The following is a 22584-nucleotide window of genomic DNA, read 5'->3' as shown; positions in this document are numbered from 1 at the left end:
GTCTTCAATGCTGCTTTTAGACAACAAATTGTGGTCATGATGCTATAGCTAAATGGTTATGTCAAGATTCAATCTCCAACATGAACAGGCTTCCACAGAAACAAGATGTGGCATTAACTTTAGCATTTCACAGCCTTACTAGCCCATTAGTAGTCTAAATATAACAATGTATAAAATAAAATTGGGCACTCCTCCTCCTTACAGCCAGTTGCTTCCAAAGCATCACATCCCCAAACTGGCATTTCATTCTCTCATTCAGACATCTGACACCTTTGCAGTTGAAGGATGATTGTTGTTGGAGCCTCCTTTGGAATATTTAGCTGTGATTGGGGGTAGAGTGGTGAATAAGAAACAGAAAAGTTTTACGGGCTTAATTCTTGTTTGTTTGACTGCTGGTTAGAAGACCCAGATGGACAGCTGGTCTTTCCTAGAATCGCCACCCAAAACGCCGGATGTTCTTTGGAAATTAGATTATAGCTTTTTGCCAAAGCTCCTGTATCTTTCTGCTGTGCCTGTGGCTCCCACCTGCATGCTTAAGTCAGCCTTCGCTAACCTGCTGTCTTTCAGCCTGCCAGGTGTGCCTGTGCCTTTAAGGGAAACGCAGGGGTAGAAAGAAATCTGCAGGTGACAATTCCGGGGACGCAAAGGGAAACAATGGAGTCTGTTAGGGAGCCAACTCTCAAGGCAGGGTCTGGAGGAGGCTGAAAAGTTGGCGGCCATGGGGTCTTTTGGATTTCCTTGGGGAACCAGGCTATAAGCTTGAATACACGTGTATTCGCAAGACATAGGGGGTTTACTTTATTGGAGGGTGTGTGGTCCCTGTGGGGGGGGGGTGAAATGGGGAAGCAGAGTCCCTTTAACTCGCTGGAGTTTAAACTGGCCAGGGGGCGGGGCTACGTATCTCTGTTTCTAACACCTGGGGCGTCCTCGGCGTCTTCTCTACTTCCATCTGCCTGGCGCTGCGGGAGGGAGGGTGGCAATGGGTGCTTGGAGCTCGCTCGCTCGCTGCTGCGCCTCCTCCTCCTCCTTGGCGAAGGGTGCGCTCCTGGCCGCGGCTCCGCTCAGCATCCGGGCGGAGCGCATCCGTGCCCTTTTCCAAGTGCTGCGGGACGGCGGAGAGTCCTGGGGTAGGTAGGGTTCTGGCTGGCGATAGGGGCGGGTGGGGGGGCATTTCGGGTGGTGGGGTTGGGTAGCCGCCTCGCTCAGCCAAGCAACTTCGTTGTGGCTTTGGGAATGTGTCCGGTTGGCCCTCGACCTTGGGTCCTCGGTTTCAGGAGGAAGGGCTGCTGCGCGGAGGTAGAGCTTTGCGGTGGTGGGGGGGGAGGAGGCTAGGGTTACTCTACCCGCAGTATTTCCAGGCAGGGCTGGGGAAAGAGTCGGGTCTGAAACTGCGGAGAGCACGTGTGTATGGACATGGGCAGTGGCGTGTGGGGTTGGGCCGGGGAACGGTAGTCCCAATCGCGCGATTTTTAGGGGGCGGGAGCCAGGCGCCCCCACGCAGGGAACCCCGTCCCGCCCCGCCCTGAGTGCCGCCAGGACCCGGCTTGGACTAACCGCCGCGCGTCCCAGACCAGCGTGGGGGAGCGGGATTTGCCTGCCGACCAAGCTTCTCCTGGCAAGGGCATGCTGGGGCGAAGGGCAGTCCCGCTTGGCTCTGGTGGCCAGGCTGAGTTGACGCGCGGAACCCTTCCCGCCCTGGGCACGTTGGGGGCGAGGGCAGCGCCTGGCGCGGTGGGTTGTGTTGGCCGCGCGCACTCCAGCGCAAATAAAGGACGCAAAGCCGCTGTGTCTTGGTCCCCCCCCCCCATTTTTTTGGCTTGAGCGCCCCACGTCCCATCCCTTCCTCCTTGGTGCCTTTAGCTTCTGTGGGGAAGGTGAGGTGCAGGCAGAAGTTCCACAGGATAATCCTTGGGTAGGGTTGGGAATGTCCCCTTGTCTGATGCTATGGTGGGCTCCTCACAGTCAGTACCGAACTCTGGATGCATCTGTGGTCAGATTTGGTACAGCGCAGCTCCTCTTTATGTTGTGTTCTTGGTTTTCCTCGAAATGTTTATTTTCTGGAGCCCAACTGCTAACCCAGAGCAGCTGCAGAGGAGCAGGAACTTTTGTCACTAGGGGGCGCAAGTCTTTAGAAATCTTAAGGACTGCACTGCTTGCATGGGCAGGACAGGACTGCTTCTCAATCCCAGCTGCTGCAAACCGCAGGAGGGGAGAGTTGCTCTTGTGCTCCTGTCCTGTTTGTGGGTTTCCCTTAAGGAGCATCCGGGTGGCCACTGTGAACAGAATGATGGAGTAGAGGGGCCATTGGCCAGATCCAGTAGACTCCTCTTACTTTCTTCTGTAAATACTTTCTTATCTGCTCTGAATCTTCCTGCATTGGTTCCTGCAGGAGTTCTGGTGTTATGAGAGAGGGAGAAAAACATTTTTCCTACCCACTTTCTGCAAGTCTTGCAGGATTTTAGAACTTCTGGTTCCATTGCCTCCAACTTGCTTTTTCTCTAAACTTGTTTCAAAGTTCAAGTTCTGAAAGCTGCATATTTTCCTCCTAGGGAAGTTGTTCCATTGATACGGCTGATCTTACGAAAACGTCCTGCTTGCATTCCCTTATGTACCTGGCGGCAAAGCAAGCGTTTTGCTCTGTTGGGTTAAAGGTGCTATTTGAAAACATTTCCCCTCTTTTATCCTAGATTTTTTTCCATTCAAAGTGCAATAATGCCATTTTTTTCACATACACCCTGTATTGGACTTTTGCCAAGATAGTGCCGCCACCCCACCCCCCCGAGATATTTTGGGCTATACGAGGTTGGCAAAGCCTTCTCTAAAACCTGGGTTTGGCTGAGCCTATCAGTGGTCAGTGGTTTGAATAGCCAAACAGAACTTCCTGTTGAAGGAGCAGTCTACCTCTGAATACCAACTGCTGGGGAGCCACTTAAGAACATCCAGGGGGATCAGGTTAGTCCTTGATGGAAGCAGGGTGCTGGACTAGATACACCTTGGCTCTGACAGAGAAGGGATCCTCTTTTGAGCAGAGGCCTCACTGTGCAGCAGCTTTCACCAAGTTTGTGTCTTCCAAGTGCTTCAGATTGCAACTCCCACAAGGCCCATCATCCTGACTGGACCTTCAAACCATTCACCATGGTTCTCCTATAAGCCCTTTCTGTTATTCATTTTGTCAAGAATAGGACTGTTAAAAGCAGATTGTGAATACCAACAGACCCATCAGATGGGGATTTCATAGAATTAGAAGGGACCTGAAGGGTCATCTAGTCCAACCCCCTGCAATGCAAGAATCCCAACTAAAGCATCCATGACAGATGGCCACCCAACCTCTACTGAAAAACCTCCAAGCAAGGAGAGCCCATATACCTCCCAAAGCAGGCTGTCCCATGGTCTAAACAGCTCTTACTGTCAGCAAATTCTTCCTGATGTTTAGTTTGAATCTCCTTTCATGTACCTTGAAGCCATTGGTTTGAGTTCTACCCTGCAGAAGAGGAGAAAACAAGCTTGCTCCATCTTCCATGGGGCAGCCCTTGAGATATTTGAAGATGGCTATCATATCTCTTTCAAATCTCCTCTTTTCCAGGCTAGACATACCCAGCTGCTTCAACTGTTCCTCATAAGTGTTGGTTTCTAGACCCTTGATAATCTTGGTTGCCCACCTTGGCACAGGTTCCAGCTAGACACTAGATGGCGAGGGTGAGCTCATGGCAAATTCAAGATATTTTTCAAAACACTTTAAAAAAGTATTTTTTTAATTTTTTTTCCCAATGTTTCAAAAAGAAAAATCACAATTTTTTACACACACACACACACACACACACACACACACTTACATTACACCATAGTCCATATCAGTACCCTTTTAAACTGCATCTAATTGCTTTTATCCAAATTATGGTACTTCATTTTTATCCTTTGTTATTTTAAATTACAAGTGCTATGTCAATCCTGCCAACATTTAAAAATGTTGACAGTGTTCTTTACTATATTCTTTAGAGGTATGTCATTGTTTAGTAAATTTCTTAAACTCTTTGTGCCTGATTTTCCCGGTCAGCCTTGTCATCTCCGCATAGTCCATCATCTTCATTATCCATTCTCCTTTCGATGTGGCTCTTTCTTCTTTCCATCCCTGGGCAAGTAGTATTCTTGCCGTTGTCATCGCATACATAAACAGTACTTTCTTATCCTTCGGTAATTCTTCTCCTACCAAACCTAATAAAAAGGCCTCTGGTATTTTTTAAATATGTGTTTTATTAGTGGGTTTTTTATGTGTATCTAGATTCCACCTTAGAGGTGTCCAATATTCCTCTTTTACTTTGCCAAAGTGCCCCAAGCCTCTGAGCACCTCTGAGCCTCTCCCTTTAGAGAACAGGCTCTGTGCTAGCAAAACATTTCCTGGCATTCTTCTCACAGGACTGTATTTGCAGGGATGTATCCCAAGACGCCTGATGCAGTGCTTCTGGAAGATGGAGGGGAACTCCCAAGCCATGGCCTGTTCCATCATGAAGCTGTTCCATCATGAAGCAGTGGCCCTCCAAGGTAGGTGGCATTGTGGGTCTTCTTCCAGGCAGGTGGAGCTTCTGCTGAAAAGTCCTAAGGCAGGCCGGCCTTCCAGCTGGGGTTGGGCACATGAGGCTGGGTATCTTCAGAGGGTCAGGAAGTACACACACAATGTTTCTTTTTTCAAGTTACATTTTCTACAGGTCAGTTTCATTTGTTTTTTTTAAATGTATTTTTAGTAAAGATTTTCTTGATTTACAAAGGTATGTGCAATGTCTCTGTCTCGTATTCCCCCCCCCCACGTAACACATTTTCCCCCCATTTGTTGAGACATTAGGAAGAATAGGGGGAAAGAGGTGGAGGAGGGGAAAGATGAGTGGGGGTGATTCTATTTTACTTAATATATGTGGGGTTTTGTGTTAGCGTTGCTTGTGCAGGTTCTTTGCTGTTCGGTTGTCTTCCTTTGGTGGTGAAAGAGGTTGGGGTTGGCCTAGGGTGTGGCTGTTCATTTGTGGTTGGCTGTGTTGGTCTTTGTGTTCATGTGTGAGTGGGGTGGGTGTTTTGGATCAGGTTAGCCATATTGATTTGTATTTTTTTGGTGGATTTTTGTCATTGTCTTGTTGGGCTATATATGTGATAAAGGGGAGCCATACCGGGGTGAAGGCGTCCTCTTCTATTTGTCCCCGTGTCAATTTCAATTTATTGGTTAATTTTTTTATTAAGGCGGTTTCCCATACTATTTGGTACCATTGTTCCATACTTATTCCTGACAGGTCTCACCAGATTATGATGGCTGCTCAGAGTAGGTGGGTTATGAGTTCTTCATGATTTGAGTGGGCATTGTTGTCTTGGAAGATGTTTAGTAGGGCCAGTTCTGGGTGATTTCTAATACCTGCTTAGTTATTTTACATGTTTCTCATATGGTTTTTGTACAGAAGAGTTGGATTTGGGGGGCATTCCCACCACATGTGGAAGTATGTGCCTGGGGTGGTGCACCCTCTCCAGCATTTTGGTGAATTACCTGGGCTTATTAGCGCTAATTTCCTTGGTGTTAGGTACCACCTGTATGTATGTTTCAGAGTGAGTGCTTTCCTTTCCTTTGATATGGATTTAAAGCAGGGTTTATACCATGTTGTGGTCCACTGAGTGGAGTTAATGTCATAGGAGGTTTTTTGGGGTGGTTTTTGAAGGTTGTCAGGGGCCTGATTGCTGCTGATTTTACTACTGGATTGTTTAAGAGGGCATGTAATTGGTGGTGTGTTAAGCAGGGCATTTGGGCGTCTTCTAGTTTGTCTTGTATTTCTTGTGTTGGCAAGGGTTTGCCATTTTTATAAAGGTTGGTTAGGCGATATAAGCCTTTGGTTTGCCAGGTTTTTATCTGGAGGTTTTGTGCTGTGTGATGGAATAATGAGTGGTGTGCCAGGGGAATTAGTGGGGATGGGGTTGGGGACAGTTTGCCTACTTCTGCTTTCTATGCTTTAAGCATGGTCCGTGTGTACCTGTTAAGTATTGTGGGAATTTCCCTTAGTTTGTTTGGAATTGGGTATGCTGTGCTGCAGGTATTTTCAATTGTGTCTCTCTCCAGGTATACCCACTGTTTTGTTTCATCTTCTAGTATATATGGGATTATGTAGCATACTTGGCTGGCAATGTATGTTGGGGATTCCCCATCCTCCCTCTGAGGAGGGGAGGTGCAGGTATTTGGGGCTTATTCTTGGTTTTTTTATTTGTATATGTAGGTTAGTTTTGGGAGGGTGATCGTTTTGATCATGGTTACTTTGTCTGACAGGATGTGGGTGGCACTGTGGGTCAAACCACAGAGCCTAGGACTTGCCAATCGGAAGGTCAGCGGTTCGAATCCCTGCAACATGGTGAGCTCCCATTGCTCGGTCCCTGCTCCTGCCAACCTAGCAGTTTGAAAGCACGTCAAATTGCAAGTAGATAAATAGGTACAACTCCAGTGGGAAGGTAAACGGCGTTTCCATGCGCTGCTCTGGTTCGCCAGAAGTGGCTTAGTCATGCTGGCCACATGACCCGGAAGCTGTACGCTGGCTCCCTCGGTCAGTAAAGCCAGTATGTCACCACTGGACCTAATGGTCAGGGATCCCTTTACCCTTTAGCTATTTTGTCTGAGAGAGTGAAGTTGATGTTGTTCCATCTCTTTAGGTCTTTGTTAATTTGTTGCCAACAAGGGGTTGTAGTTGTGGAGGTATACTTTATTGAGGTTTCAGGTTCTTTGTACCCTATGGTATCTGAACTTGCTGTGGCAAAGTTTTATCTTGGTGACGTTAGCGAGGTCTTTTTGTGTGTGGGAAGCACATAGCTTCCAACTATGCAAAATTTACCTGTAGGCCCAACACCATTGCAAATGTGTTGAGTTCTCTGCTTAAGGAGGTTGCTCTGTTTATGGGGTCTGGTGCTGTCATGTGCAAAGAGTCCTAATTTGTAGGTTTTGCCTTTTATTTCCACTCCCTTGATGTCTGTGGCTGCTCGGATTCAGATTGCTAAAGGTTCCAGAGCCAGGATGAATAAGAAGAGAGATCATGAAAATCCTTGTTTTGTGCCTTTTTGGATTGCTATGGTATTAGAGTCCCTATTGTTAGTTCTCCATATTGCTGAGGCTTGGGAGTTTATTTGATTGAGGATTTGCAGGAAATTGGGGCCAAATTTCACATTAGTACTGCTAATAGGCATTTCCACTCTTAGCAATCCAAAGCATTGAGGGTGTTTAGGGACATAATTGTCAGTGGGCATTTAGTTGCCGTGCTGTGTTCAATCACGTTCAGTAGTTTCCTGTTGGGGTCTGTTATATTGCAACGAAGGAGAAAGCCAGTCTGGTCTGGGGAAAAATTTTGTGTAGGAAAATTTTTAGGCGGTGGCCAAGTTTGATGTGAATATATTGTCGTCTTGGTTTATTAATGAGACTGGGCGGTGTGATTCTACTTTGAGGCTATCTTTCAGTGGTTTTGGGATGGAGACTATTTTGGAGTAGGTCCATGTTTTGGGGATGAACCCCCCTTTTATGATACCATTGAATAGGCAGGTCATGTAGGGCATCAGGGGTTCTTTGAATTTCCTATAGAATTCTTCTGTAAAGCCATCTGGGTCTGGAGCTTTGTGTGGCTTCAGGTTTTTGAGGACCATATCTATTTCCTCTGGGGTGATAGGACTGTCCATGAATTCCTGTTCCTCATAAGTTAAGGTAGGCATGGTCAGTCCTGGTGTTTATATATGAAGTGATGTGTTTTCCTTTGATGAGGTTTCCCAATTTATGCAATACAGACATAATTACATGTAGTGTAATTGCTTTTAAGCTATCTTGCTTATCTACAGTATAGGGTGATTCCTGTGTCTCTCACCTTGTATTGTCTATCGAACCAATGTAGTTGCGCTCTCCTAGAGTGTGGTGGGTGGGAGAGTAGCTGGTTAGAATTAGATTTGGGTTAAAGAGTGTGTGTGTGTGTGGGGGGGGGGTAGATTGCAGAAAATATCCTATATGTAGTCATATAGGTTTTTATTTGGGGTTTCTTGGGTCATCTGGTGTTTAGCTGTTTGGTCCTAGGCAGGGGCGCCGACTTATAAAAAATATTGGGGGGGCCCATACCGGGGTCCTGCCCCGGGAAGTTTTCTAAATTTTAGATGAAAATTAGTTAGTTTTAAAGTTTTTTAAAAGTATTTTAGAGTCATATGATCAACATTAGAACCCCGAAAACTCGACTCTCTATAACTCCACACTCCGGGAAACTCGACAAGCCTGAAACACTTTTTGGCTTTGAAAAAAGAAACAAAACATAAACACGCACGGTATTTTCGTAAAAAGCTAATTTAATTTACAGTAACAATTATGCTTATAGACTATTACAGAGCAGTGACTATATAGCTCTGAAAAGACTGAAATGATATTTAAATAAATCCTAAACTATCATTAAAAGAATAAAACATAAAATATTGCTGTCGCACAGCAATAGCACTTTGATTAATAAGTGAAATAGCTAATTTAAGCTTACTTTGAATAAGGCTGAGGGTTCATTAAATAAAAATAATATCTCAAAGTTAATGCTTTAATACAGTTAATAAAGTTAATACAGTATGCCTAATACTGTATGTAAATACTGTAATACTGTATGTAAATAACGGGCTTTAATTGGGTCTTACACCCTAAAAATATTTAAGTATTTGAAAATACAGTACTAAACTAGTACTAATATTTCGAAACTGAAAATTTAACATTCTGTATGTATTTAATTCTCTATTTTATAAAGATTTTTAATATCTGACAGTGAGTTTGGAGTAGCCCAATGCAAAAATCCTGAGGATCCATGTGGATCCGTGCTTTGTAACCACGTTTTTGCACCACTGTGACCCTAGGCAACAGTGGGTGCGTGATTTTTTTGGTGCAAGATGTAGCCATGGACATGCTATGTGATCTGATGGTGAATTTGGGGTGACCCAATGCAAAAATCCTGAGGATCCATGTGGATCCGTGCTTTGTAACCACGTTTTTGCACCATTGTGGCCCCAGGCCACAGTGAGTGCGTGATTTTTTTGGTGCAGGCTGTAGCCATGGACATGCTGTGTTATCTGATGGTGAATTTGGGGTGACCCAGTGCAAAGATCCTGTGGATCCGTGCTTTGTAACCACGTTTTTGCACCATTGCAGCCCCAGGCAACAGTGGGTGCGTGATTTTTTTGGTACAGACTGTAGCCATGGACATGTAATGTGATCTGATGGTGAATTTGGAGTGACCCAATGCAAAAATCCTGAGGATCCATGTGGATCCGTGCTTTGTCACCACGTTTTAAATGGGGAGGGAAGGAAAAACACAGAAGGGACAAGAAGCACAAGAGGGGTGTGCGGAGAAGCAGCTGGCTAAGAATGCAGGGGAGGAGTTTAACGGGGTGGGGGGGAGGAAATGAAGGCAAAAGTCCCCCCCCAAGCCAGCCCTCTCTCTCTCTCTCCCACCTGCGAGTCCCTAGAGCACGGAGAGGAGGAGGTGGTGGGCTGGAGCCTGCACGCAGTGTGACTAGGAAGGAATTAGAAGGAAGGACTCGATCCTTTCCTTAACCCTCTGCTTGCCAGGAGGGCAGGGGATTCCCTGCTCTTTGTTGAGTTTGAGCAAACGCAGCAACAGAAGCGGGTGGGCAGTAAGACCCTGAGGCAGAATGCAGGAAAGCAGCAGCTTCCGCCTTCCCTCCGCCCGACCGCCCGATCTTATTTTTGCCTTAAATTATTGGGGGGGGCAGAGCCCTCCAAACAAATTTTTGAGGGGGCTCGGGCCCCCTCAGGCCCCATGGAGTCGGCGCCTATGGTCCTAGGTCTCAGCTGGCATGGAGGGCCTTGTTTTCACAGGGCTGTATTTGCAGGTATGTGTCCCAAGACACCTGATGCACTACTTCTGGAAGATGGAGGGGCAATACCCAGCCATGGCCTGGTCGATCATGGAGCTGCTCTTCTCATCAGCTGGTATGGTGTTGAAGTTCCTTGCCACCCAGTATGCAGTGGCCCTCCAAGGTAGGTGGCATTGTGGGTCTTCTTCCAGGAGGGTGGAGCTTCTGCTGAGAAGTCCTAAGGCCTTGCAGATGGGGTTAGGCACATGAAGCTAGGTACCTTCAGAGGGTCAGGAAGTACACACACACCCATCTTCTTCCTGAGTTTCTTAAATTTGGTGAAACTGTTAATATGAGAGCTTAGCAAAATGAGTAATTCCTTTTTAACTAGGCCTTCGTCTTTTAACCAGCTGTGGACTTCTAAAGTGGGCGGGATGTGGGTTTCCTTTCAATTCCCCCCAAACATTTATTATATACTGATTTGAAAGAAAAATATTCAATCAAGGTCAAAATCGGTGGAACATCATAAACGTAGAATCAATGACCCAGGGGCCATACTATGTAGTATTACCTGAAAGTCAACTTGATTTATTTATCTGGTTATCAAAGCAAACACTGCTGTTTTAGTGCAGGAACTCACATTGTACGCCCTCTGAATTAAGGGGGGATTTGACCTGTTTCTGGCTCAGTAATGTGAACAGTTCTAGTGTCTGTCCATGTCTTTCTAAACACATAACAATGTGCTGTACAAATTAATTGAAACAATGAATTTTGTACAATAGTTTATTGTACAAAACTCACACAGAGATGTACAAAACTCACAGACATGTACATTATTAATGGATATGACCTCCGCTATTTTTAAGCAGCATTTGAACACGGTTTGGCATGGAGTCTACTCATTTCGAAGAGTTACTGTTGATTTTCGGATCCCTGTACCACACTTGAATCAGCGCCTGAATGAGTTTCTCCATAGTCATACAGTCTATAGCACAGAGGTGACTTTTGCATATAGCCCACGAATTCTCAATGGGATTTACGTCCAGGGAATTCCCTGGCCAATCAAGTACCTGTATTTGCTGCTCTGTCATGAATTTCTTCCCCACTTTTGATGTGTGACAGGGGGCTATCTCCTGCTCCAGTTTCCCAGTACTGTTAGGATACTTCTTTTTCAGCTCTGGAGTAACTCTTTCGTAGAACCATTGGTGGGACATATTTTCAGGATGGAGCCCTACGATGACCAACATTTAAAATTGGCTTGGCACCTTGTGATTATACTTCTATTTGGTATTTTAACATTGCTTATATTAATATGTATTTTATACCGTTATATTTAAGTTAAACTTGTGTATGGAAAAGTGGTGAAATTTTTTTTTACTCAAAAAGGGAAGGAGGAACAGATTAGCTAAGCATGGAAGAGGTAACCGTGTTAGACCAAGGGTGGAGTTTATGGGCAATCTATCCGGAAGACATTTGTATTTCGAGGAGTTAGTGATCTGACATTGTTACCCTTCCTGCCTTCTCTTCCTTCTCCCTCTCAATCTCCTGAGCCGTAAATCAGGAGATATTTAATGCTGGATGTTTTTAGATATGCTGTAAGCCCCCAAGAGTCCCTTTTGAAAGCCAGCCAAATGGGTGGGGTATAAAGATGATGGTGATGATGATGATGATTTATTTGTTCATATAGCTGATGTCCATACAGAAAGTGTGCAAAAACTTGCAATGTTTATATTTTAAAAAGATGAATACTACAATCACAGTTGCAAACCCTTTCTTTTTGCATGGTGCCTAGTCACTGATCTAAGTGACAGCGGACAGCTGTATAGGAGCTACTGCTGGATCACACTAGGTTGATGCTATTCACTGTGCCATCAACTCAATATTTTTTAAAAAATGACTCCCCCCCCCCCAATGTGGGGTGGAATCTAGTTCACAAGAATGGTCAATTTCAAGCCAGTGCTTTTCATAACCAAGGGGAATAGTGAATAGAGAAATGAGAGCTGGTTTCAGCCTTGTCAGCCCATTGAACAAGGCATCTACATAGGTGAAGAGCCACATCCACACCACAGACTTCAGGGATTTCACTAAAAACACTTTAAAAAGGAGCCCTAAGATATGGGAATAACTGCTGGAAAAGTTACAAGTCACTGCACATTGTCTTTGTCATTGTCTTTTGTTAGCCATCTGTTATCAGGCCATCAGCTGCATAGAAAAAAATATTTTTCTATGTTCCTATATTGGGATAAAAGAGAGAGAGGCACTAGCGGTTTTTTAAAACAAACTAAACAGCTAATATTATTGTCCCTTGGTAAAACCAAGTTAGCCCATGATTTCTTAGACCAAAAGAGCACTAGAAAGCAACATTGGTAAGGGCAGTACAGAATTGACGAAGTGTAAAGGCTGGAGCACTTACAAGTGACGCACACAAAATGTAAGCCACAAAGAGCAACGTGAAGGTGTTTCCATGTGATGGCTACCTTTGTGCCGCAAGGTATAATGTGCATATTGGCTGGCATTCCAAACCATTCTTCTCCATGGCACGGCAAAGCCTGAGAAAGGCTTGAAGTATCACCAAGATGGCTGGGCAGCCAAGTAAAAAAAAAACACACCACCACCAAGCCAGCAGCACCCCCTGTATGGCAATTATGTGTGCCAGCTCTCACAATCCCATTTCTCAGAAGCAGTCATTTGATGAATACAGTGCAAAGTCTCTGAGGTTTATGAGGCTTGTGCAGATCTGCTTCCTAGGCTTTAAGTTGCACCTCACTGGGTGGCAACCGATGTAGTTTTCTGCCGCATTGCCCCTCCTAGACAGCATGGATGACAGAGTAGTGGAATTCCCTCTCCTTATTCAGCTTGCAGAAATCATCCGCCCTGTGTTTGGCAGCATAGTCTATGGACCTCAGGGATGTCAGCAAGCCCGTAGAGCTTGCCCGAGAGCCCTTGGAAGACAGTGAAAAAAGCGACCGAGCGCTAGATGAAGTTAAAGTGGCCTTCCTAGAAATAGGAGATGCTTCTTTATATAGCTGCCTCTGAATGTAAAACTTAGTTAAGGACACAAGACTTGTGGGGTTGTAGCTTGGACTTTTGCTGAGGGGTCAAGAGGTGAGGAATTTGAGTCTGGTCCTTCCACAGGTTGGGAAGAAGGAGGTGGGAGGCTGTCCCCAATCTGAGAACAGGACAACGCTTCCTTCTCTTACCTCCTTCTTCACTCCCCCCCCCCCTTATAACATGCAGTGAATCTTATGTCTTCACAGCCTTTCCTAGTCATTTTGATATTTCTATAGGATATTTCTATTTGTTATTTCTACAGTCATTTGTGGCCCCATAGCAACAGCCTGGAAGTGGGGGATGCTGATCCCCTCAATATTGGGGGAACTGAGCACCCTATCTAGAAATACTGAGGGGGCTAAAGCCTTGGGTGGCCAGGAGGTCTGGTCAGTGTGCCCTGCCTTGTACCTGCAGTCAGTGATTCCGACCAACTGAGGCAACAGGTCCTCAGCTGAGATTTAGCTCTGCTGAGATGAGGAGATTCTGCAAATAGCAGGGGCATGTAGAATTGAATGGTTTTGCACCAAAGGCTGTATTTAGATGTGGTGATTATTGCTTTGGTGTTCCTGATTATTCTGTTAGGGCTTCTGTCCCCCCCCAAAAAAAGTTTCTTTCACACTACATTACCTGTTCTGCCATGGAACAGTTTCATCGCCATCTTTTTACAAAGGAAATGGGGCTGCTGCAGTTGGAAAGATGCCTTACTTGGTCATATGGCACAAATGGTTGGAGCCCCATGGTACTAAAGTTTAAAATACACCTTCAAGGAGCACTCTGAATTTTCTGCCATTTGGGGGCAATCAAACTGCTGAATGTTTTAGCTTTCTTTCTCTATGTGTTCTGAGGTGTGCATCCTCAGAAAAGGTTGAGCGTTTCAAGTGAGACAAAAGTTCTTTGATGGCAGGGTGTAAATTGTGGAGGAGATCATACATTTTAGATAGATATTTTCCTTTAGGCTGGATTAGAGTTCTCTTTAGTTTTGATATTTTTCCAGCAAACCCTATTTTCCTTGCCTTTCATTCAGTTGGAAGTATTGGAGCGAGTCTGTCAAATATATATGGATTTCAAAGTTCTTAATTTATTAATTTCTGCCCCTAATAACATTTTATATGTTGCCCAATTTCCCTTCATGTTATTCTTCCTAACGCCAAAGGTTTCGATGGGTGAAATGCACCAAGGGGTTGTAGGTTCCAGGAGATATTTATATTTTATCCATGGTTTATATAAGGTCTAAGTTGTGTGGCTGCATCTTCTGGTAAGGTGTTGGCAAGGGATTGGGTGCAGAAATGGAGAAAGGACACTTTTGTTGAGGGGTTTTTAAGCGTTAATGTTTCTGTACAGACATCATCTACATGAACGCTTTCAATAGCCCTTAACACAGAGAAAGCTAAAACATTCTGCAGCTTGATTGCCCCCCAATGGCAGAACATTCAGAATGCTCCTTGCAGGCGTATCTTAAACTTTAATACCATGGGGTTCGAACCATTTGGGTCATATGACCAAGTAAGGCATCTTTCCAACTGCAGCAGCCCCATTTCCTTTGTAAAAGATGGAAAAAACACAGTTCCATGGAACAACAGGTAATGTAGTGTGAAAGAAACATTGGGGGGGGGGGCAGAAGCCCTAACAGAATAACCAGGAACACCAAAACAATAATCACCGCATCTAAATACAGCCTATGGCACAAAACCATTCAATTCTACATGCCCCTGCAATTTGCAGAATCTACTGACCCCAGCAGAGCTAAATCTCTGCTGAGGACTTGTTGCCTCAGTTGGTTGGAATCACTGACTGCAGGTACAAGGCAGGGCACACTGACCAGACCTCCTAGTCACCCAGGGCTTTAGCCCCCTCAGTATTTCTAGACAGGTTGCTCAGTTCCCCCAATATTGAGTGATCCACACGAGCCAGATTCTGGACTTGAAGAATTCCAAGCACATTTATCTTCATTTTTCATTTTGGCCAAAATTATGCCAGTAACCGTAAACTAAATTTTGCATCAATTGTGTCTTTATTTGGGGAGGTCTTGGGGGGGTCTTAACACGCAAGGCACCAAAGTCAGCCATGGAAATCTTGCAACACGTCATAGATTCCATAGGTCCTCTCCAGTTGTACAGAAGATAGAAGGAGAGAGGGAGGAAAGACCTTGACTGGAGAAAGGATCAGATGTATTCTTCATGCTAATTTACTGGTCAGGAGATTTCTTACTCAAATCCAACATTGCAACAGCTTGTGACAAATATGGACAGATCTTTTGTTTGCTCAGAAAAAAGGGCAACACAAAAAACCAACAACTTTGCATATATGCAGCTTGTATGTATATTTTGGATTATAGTTTTTTAGCATCATTTTGAAAGAGGACTTTCAAGAACATGAAAACTGAGGTGTCTTAGGGCTGTTTTGCCTCATGGTTTTTGTTGCTGAACTCTAATAGAGAGAACACATGTATACCCCCTTTGGACTGTGCCTGATGAAGCACTGCTGTTCACTTCTCTCCTCTTGAAGCATAAACTCTGCTGATGTATGTTGAGAAACTGCAGCAGAAATTGAAGTGTATATATATGTGTGTGTATATATATATTTATATATTTGTGTTTTTTAAAGAAACACCAGCTTAAGATTTATTATGCAAAAAGCTTTTATGAAAAGTTTTTAAAAAAAACACACACACCAAAGGAAGTACAATTCATTGATGAAGAAATCAACCTTCCTGCCAAAAAAGATACATGTGTTCTCTCTATTAGGGTTCAGCAACAAAAACCATGAGGCAAAACAGCCCTAAGACACCTCAGTTTTCATGTTCTTGAAAGTCCCCTCCGCCCAAAAAAATGATATTAAAAAACTATAATACAAAATATACATACATGCTGCATATATGGAAAGTTGTGGGTTTTTTTGTTGCCCTTTTTTCTGAGCAAACGACAGATCTGTCCACATTTGTCATAAGCTGTTGCAATATTGGAAGTGTGCGATTTCAATAAGAAATCTCCTGACTAGTAAATTAGCATGAAGAATCTGAGTGTTCGGAGCTTTTTTTTTTTTTTAAAAAAAATAACAATCAGCCCAGTTTCACACACAAACCCCACAAAATTTCTTCTTCTGCAAAGTTTCTTCTTGTTTAATACAGCAATACGATAGTTATTAAAAAGTGGGCTTGCCTTCACTGCCCCCCCCCCCCCGGCCTGCAAATTTTGTTTTCAGGCTGTTGGAAGAGAATAACAGATTGAGGGCAGAAAGTTGTTTCTGGACTACCAGTCAAGGCAATGGAAACTGCCTGGGCGGACCCATGGTCTACAGTTTATCTGGAAGTGAATGATGGTGGTCTCTTCATTACTGGATGCACAGATTTAATACATCTGATCCTTTTCCCAATCAAGGTCCTTTCTCTCTCTCTCCTTCTATCTTCTGTACAACTGGAGAGGACCTATGGAATCTGACGTGTTGCAAGATTTCCATGGCTGACTTTGGTGCCTTGCGTGTTAAGACCCCCCCCCCAAGACCTCCCCAAATAAAGACACAATTGATGCCAAATTTAGTTTACGATTATTGGCATAATTTTGGCCAGAATGAAAAATGAAGATAAATGTGCTTGGAACTCTTCAGGTCCAGAGTCTGGCTCTTGTGGATCTCTTGCTGGCTGCTTCCAGTGGCTGCAAATGGTTTCTGTTTCTTTTTTTAATTTTTATTTCAAAACAAAAAAATATTACAAACATCAAATTCAAAATCCATATTCGTTTTCTAACACAAGCTTATTACAGAGATTACCTAAATTAAAATATATCTAATTGCTCTTGGCTTCCCTTTGCTCTATATAAATACAGCACAATTCACAAATTATATTATAAATGATATTATAGGTTCCCATATACCCCCCACTCCCCTTCACCCATGTGTGATCTCAATATTTTACTTCTTCCACCTTGTTGTGTTGCTATTATTTAATAATATTTCAATTGCGTCTATTATTATTATCTTGCTTACCCCTGCACATTTTACACATTCTCTATAAATATTTCAATTCCGGGATCATATTTTTTCATGTTTTCCTTCGCTCCATCCCACTTTCTAGTTATTCTCTGATTTGAGTGGCCTCTAATAATTGCCGTCAATTTTGCCGTTTCTACAAACTCGCCGATTTTGTTTTGCCATTCTGATACTGATGGAATTTTCCCTCCCTTCAGTTTTTTTTTTGCAATCAATATTCTGGCAGCTGTTGTTGTGTAAAGGAATAGATTTTTCTTGTCTTTGGGGATGTCATTAGATATTTGGCCGAAAGCTTTCATGAGGTGATCTACAGCAGGATTGGGCAGGATAATAGCCCAAAATCTTTTACAAAGGAAATGGGGCTGCTGCAGTTGGAAAGATGCCTTACTTGGTCATATGGCACAAATGGTTGGAGCCCCCTGGTATTAAAGTTTAAGACATGCCTGCAATGAGCACTCTGAAGGTTCTGCCATTTGGGGGCAATCAAGATGCAGAATCTGAACTACACATCTGAACTTCCCATTCCTCTCCCTCATCCACGAGTAGCGGGCCATTTCCCTTGCCAATCCCACTTCTCTGTGAAGTTATATCTCTCGATGTGACCGAGATGTGTCCTTCCGCATCTGTCGCATTTCCCGCTCTGCTACCTCTGGCGTGTGTCTCTTGCAGCTGATGGTGGCTGTCATTTGCTTCCCCATAACAACAACCCAACGGGGGATGTAGGCCCTCTCAATATTGGGGGCATTGAGCCCCCATGGCCAGGATTCAACCCAGAGGGGAATGTATTTAATTATCTGTATTTTCCAATAATTCTTGTAGCTTCCCCACCGCTATTGTCTCCACCAGTTTGCCCCAGATTTGGAGGGGGGAGGGTAATTTATTATATACATGATTTGCTTTCAGACTGCATTTCAAATGTGCAAAAGCATACACTCTGACAGCACCAGGAAAAAACAATAAGGTTAACAGTTTTTACCTGATTTGTCACATTGTGTTAAACACAATGAGCTGCACAAAAAACAGAACATGGAATCTAGAAGCATCCTCAGTTATATGCTAGCACTTGATTGTAGTACTCTGACTCAACAAAATAGAAATCCAACATAGTCATCACAACTAATATACTAGTCTCTTCAAGACTGTATTTTCTTTCCAGTGTTTTGGTCTCCTGTTATATATGTAGAAATACAATCTGGGATAACTAAATTTACAGAAAGCCAAAGCTGGGGGAAAATCGGGGGCTTATGAAAAATAAGATTTTCTACATAGCTTCCCCGCCGCTATCGTCTCCACCAGTTTGCCCCAGATTTTTTTTGGGGGGGTAATTAACATTCCAATTTCTCCTCCATCTTTGCCTCGCTGGCCAGTCCCATTTCCTTGGCATTGTGTGGTCAAGTTTCTCAATGTGGCCTAGATGTGTTCATCTACATGTGTCGTATGTCCCACTTCGCTACCTGTGCCCTGAGCCAAATTAATTGTTTGGTCCAATAGGCTGGCTTAAGATGTGGTTTTAAAAAAGTTGTGGATTTTGCTCTAGTTTGCTCTAGTTAGAGTTGCCAATCATTCTGGTTCTTTCCTCTTGGTTAGAAGTTGTTTATTTGTTTGGAAACCTGTTATGGTGAGAGGAATAAATATAACAAAGGAAGGAGAAATCAATCTTGGTGTAGAAAAGCCCAAAAAACTGTGCAAAACCCTGTAATTCTATATTAAAAAAATAGTACCATTGAAGTAGCAAATATTTCCACTGACTGTAAAACTTGGTTAACTACACATGGATTAAGGGGTTGAGGTTTGCACTTCATCCTGGTGATTTAGTTTAGACCTTTGCCACTGCATTTCTGCGGGGAAGAGGGGGAGAGAAGAAGCAGGGGAATAAAGGGTTGTATATAAAAGTAACAGAATGCTTGTGCAACCAGTCAAGCAATAAAGAAGCTCTTGACTGTCAATTTGAGTATGACTCCTGTTCTTGTCTGGGAAAAACTCTGCTACAAACAGTGAGAAGCACACCAGAGAAGCAGAAAAAGGGAAAAGAAGTGTGTGGGAGAAACCTCTAATAGTTTCTCCTAGGGTTGACCTCCATTACTGGCAAGTAGACGGGCGTGATGTTAGGAGCCAGTGTTGTGAGTGTGGTTGCTTGCATTGCCTTCTTCCGCCTGTCAGTGACCATTTGGTAGAGGGTGGGAACGAACCACCCCCAAACCGAGGTGCATCGGAACGAGGGATTACACTTTGCCAAGGAGAGACAGGACAAACCATTCCTTGGACCTCTGCCAGGATCCAGGAGGAGTCACCCACCCCCCAGTGCTCTTCCAGGAGAGGAGAGGACATAAGAACTTAGTGGATCCTTGGGGGGGGGGAGTTGTATGGGTTCCCGAAACCTCTAGCTGTCTTTCGAATGGACAGTGTTGAATATGAATGCTGGTCTGTATGATCCCTATCAATAGTTGTTATTTTTTCCTCATTCAGTGGGGCTTGAAAATAGTTGTGAAAAATCTCATCTAAAAAAAACTAAAAAGAAAAAGAAAAGCATTTATTTGGATTTTCATTCTCTCTGCAAAAGGAAAGAAGGGAGAGGCAGTACTTCATCTCACACAATCATCAGAGTGGTGCATTCAGGGATTAATTAACAAAAATGAGGAGGGTGCTCTGCTTAGAAAGCAGCAAAGAGCTGGCTGCTCCATCCCTTCCCATTGCTGCTGCTGCTGCTAATGGAGGTTTGGAGGAAAATGGGCCGAGTTCTGGGATTCGTCAGGTGGCAGCTGCCATGCCGCCAGATTCCCCCGTCCTCCGTGCTCTTCCGGTCCATGTGGCCATTTGCAGAGGGGTGATTTCCATAGTCCTCCACCATCACACCCCCCCTTCCTCTATGCTAGGGAAATAAAATTGCAGGAGTTCCCAGTTTCTTTACATACATCAGCAATAGGTACGCTTCAGTCCTTTCTACACCAAAACGGATTCTCTTTCAAACATGCCATCAGGTGGTACAGGCACACAGCTCACACCCGCCCTTAATGAACTTTTCAGCTACTTCAACCACTCCACTTTTTCCACGATCTGCATGTTCTTTTCACTCATTTTCTACAACTAGATGAAATCCATGCTACTCTCACATCAGAAGGAGCCCCACAACCACCACCCCGTCCCTCCAAATATTATATATAATATTTTATATATATATATATATATATATATATATGATTAATCCGAAAGTCTATATATCTAGCAGGGTATCCTCTCCCCTCTTTTCTGCAGCAAGATTGAACAAGGCACCAACATAGGTGAACAGCCACACTACAAACTTTTTTTTTTGTACTAAGCTTTTCATTATGTCACAATGCATGTCTTGTAATTTCAATAATAGAAAGCATTCTGTGTTTACCAATATTGTCGTACTCCTCCTCTTCCTCCTCCTCCTCTTCATCTCAATATTTCTGTGGTTCTTCCTCTCCACCCCCCCCTTTTGAGAAAAGGTTTGGGTCATCTGAAAAATCTACCTGCAAGACAGAAGTCACTGGGTTCTTGTGTGGCTTGTCTTTAGCTTCCTCTAGCTTCTTTTTTTTCTGTACTAAGCTTTACCAAAACCAGCAGCAGGAGCAGGACGGGACGGAGCAGCCAGCTCTTTGCTCCTTTCCAAGCAGAGCACCCTTTCTGGCTTTTAGGATCCCTTCCTCTTCTTTGTTTTTTAATCCCTAGTTGCACCTCCCTAATGACTGCGCCAGATGTAGCACTCCCATTAACTTCTCTCCTCTTGCAGAGAGAATGAAAAATCCATTTGTGGGACATCTTTTCAGGCTAGTGCCCTACCGTGACCAACATTTTAAATTTGGCTTGGCGCCCTGTGATTATACTGGTTTTTGGTATTTTGATGTTCCTTATATTAGTGTGTATTTTATATGTTAAAGTTAAACATTTGTATGGGGAAAATGTATAGGTTTTTTTTACTCAGAGAGGGAAGGAGGAACAGATTAGCTAAGCATGGAAGAGGTAACCGTGTTAGACCAAGGGTGGAGTTTATGGGCAATCTATCCGGAAGACATTTGTATTTCGAGGAGTTAGCGATCTGACATGGTTACCCTTCCTGCCTTCTCTTCCTTCTCCCTCTCGATCTCCTGAGCCGTGAATCAGGAGATCTTTAATGCTGGATGTTTTTAGATATGCTGTAAGCCCCCCAGAGTCCCTTGGGAAAGCCAGCCAAATGGGTGGGGTATAAAGATGATGATGATGATGATTTATTTGTTCATATAGCTGATGTCCATACAGAAAGTGTGCAAAAACTTGCAATGTTTATATTTTAAAAAGATGAATACTACAATCACAGTTGCAAACCCTTTCTTTTTGCATGGTGCCTAGTCACTGATCTAAGTGTCAGTGGACTGCTGTATAGGAGCTACTCCGGGATCACACTGGGTTGATGGCATTCATTGTGCCATCAACTCAATATTTTTTTAAAAAATGACACCCCCCCAATGTGGGGTTGAATTTAGTTCACAAGAATGGTCAATTTCAACCCGGTGCTTTTCATAACCAAGGGGAATAGTGAATAGAGAGCCGGTTTCAGCCTTGTCAGCCCATTGAACAAGGCACCTACATAGGTGAAGAGCCACATCCACACCACAAACTTCAGGGATTTCACTAAAAACACTTTGAAAAGGAGCCCTAAGATATGGCAATAGCTGCTGGAAAGGTTACAAGTCACTGCACATTGTCTTTGTGATTGTCTTTTGTTAGCCATCTGTTATCAGGCCATCAGCTGCATAGAAAAAAATATTTTTCTATTTTTCTATGTTCCTACATTGGGATAAAAAAGAGAGAGGCACTAGCGTTTTTTTTAAACAAACTAAACAGCTAATATTATTGCCCTTGGTAAAACCAAGTTAGCCCATGATTTCTTAGACCAAAAGAGCACTAGAAAGCAACATTTGGAAGGGCAGTACAGAACTGACCAAGTGTGAAGGCTGGAGCACTTAGAAGTGACGCATACAAAATGTAAGCCACAAAGAGCAATGTGAAGGTGTTTCCATGAGATGGCTACCTTTGTGCCGCAAGGTATAATGTGCATATTTGTTGGCATTCCAAACCATTCTTCTCCATGGCAAGGCCAAGTTAAAAAAACAACCACCACCAAGCCAGCAGACCCTCTGTATGGCAATTATGTGTGCCAGCTCTCACAATCCCGTTTCTCAGAAGCAGTCATATGATGAATACAGTGCAAAGTCTCTGAGGTTTATGAGGCTCTTGCTGATCCGCTGCCTAGGCTTTAAGTTGCACCTCACTGGGCGGCAGCCTATGTCATTTTCTGCCGCTTTGCCCCTCCTAGGCAGCATGGAAACCATGTGATTCAGCTTAGACCGGTTGACAGAGTAGTGGAATTCCCTCTCCTTGTTCAGCTTGTGGAAATAGTCTGCCCTGTGGTTGGCAGCATAGTCTATGGACCTCAGGGATGTCAGTGAGCCTAGAGAGCTTGCCCGGGAGCCCTGGGAAGACAGTGAAGAAAGCGACTGAGTGCTAGATGAAGTTGAAGTGGCCTTCCTACAAATGGGAGATACTTCTTTAGATAGCAGCCTCTGAATGTAAAACTTAGTTAAGGATACATGACTTGTGGGGTTGAGGTTTGCACTTTACCGTGGGGTTGTAGCTTGGACTTTTGCTGAGGGGTCAAGAGGTGAGGAATTTGAGTCTGATCCTTCCACAGGTTGGGAAGAAGGAGGTGGGAGGCTGTCC

General features: G+C 44.0%; 1 protein-coding gene across 29 annotated transcripts in view; it reads left to right on the top strand.

Annotated features, from left to right (window-relative positions):
* Positions 1–22584, top strand: part of LOC310836723 (putative G-protein coupled receptor 34) — a 359394-nt gene that overhangs the window by 125104 nt on the left and 211706 nt on the right. For 13 of the 29 annotated variants that reach the window (XR_014560183.1, XR_014560185.1, XR_014560187.1 and 10 more), the window contains 2 exons: positions 3584–3696; positions 9865–10012. The exons of 10 other annotated variants lie outside the window; for them this stretch is intronic. Coding sequence is in view for 4 of the 19 variants with exons in the window: in XM_083722470.1 (XP_083578596.1) it covers positions 9865–10012 (148 nt within the window). In the remaining 15 variants the exon portion in view is untranslated. The remainder of the gene's footprint in view (positions 1–3583; positions 3697–9864; positions 10013–22584) is intronic. 6 more of the 29 variants (XR_014560182.1, XR_014560186.1, XM_083722470.1 and 3 more) reach the window with 1 other exon arrangement.

This window comes from Podarcis gaigeae (genome assembly GCF_964106915.1).
Source record: "Podarcis gaigeae genome assembly, chromosome: Z".
NCBI lineage: Eukaryota > Metazoa > Chordata > Lepidosauria > Squamata > Lacertidae > Podarcis > Podarcis gaigeae.
Note: the sequence above shows the minus strand (reverse complement) of the source record. Positions and strands in the feature narration are given on the sequence as shown.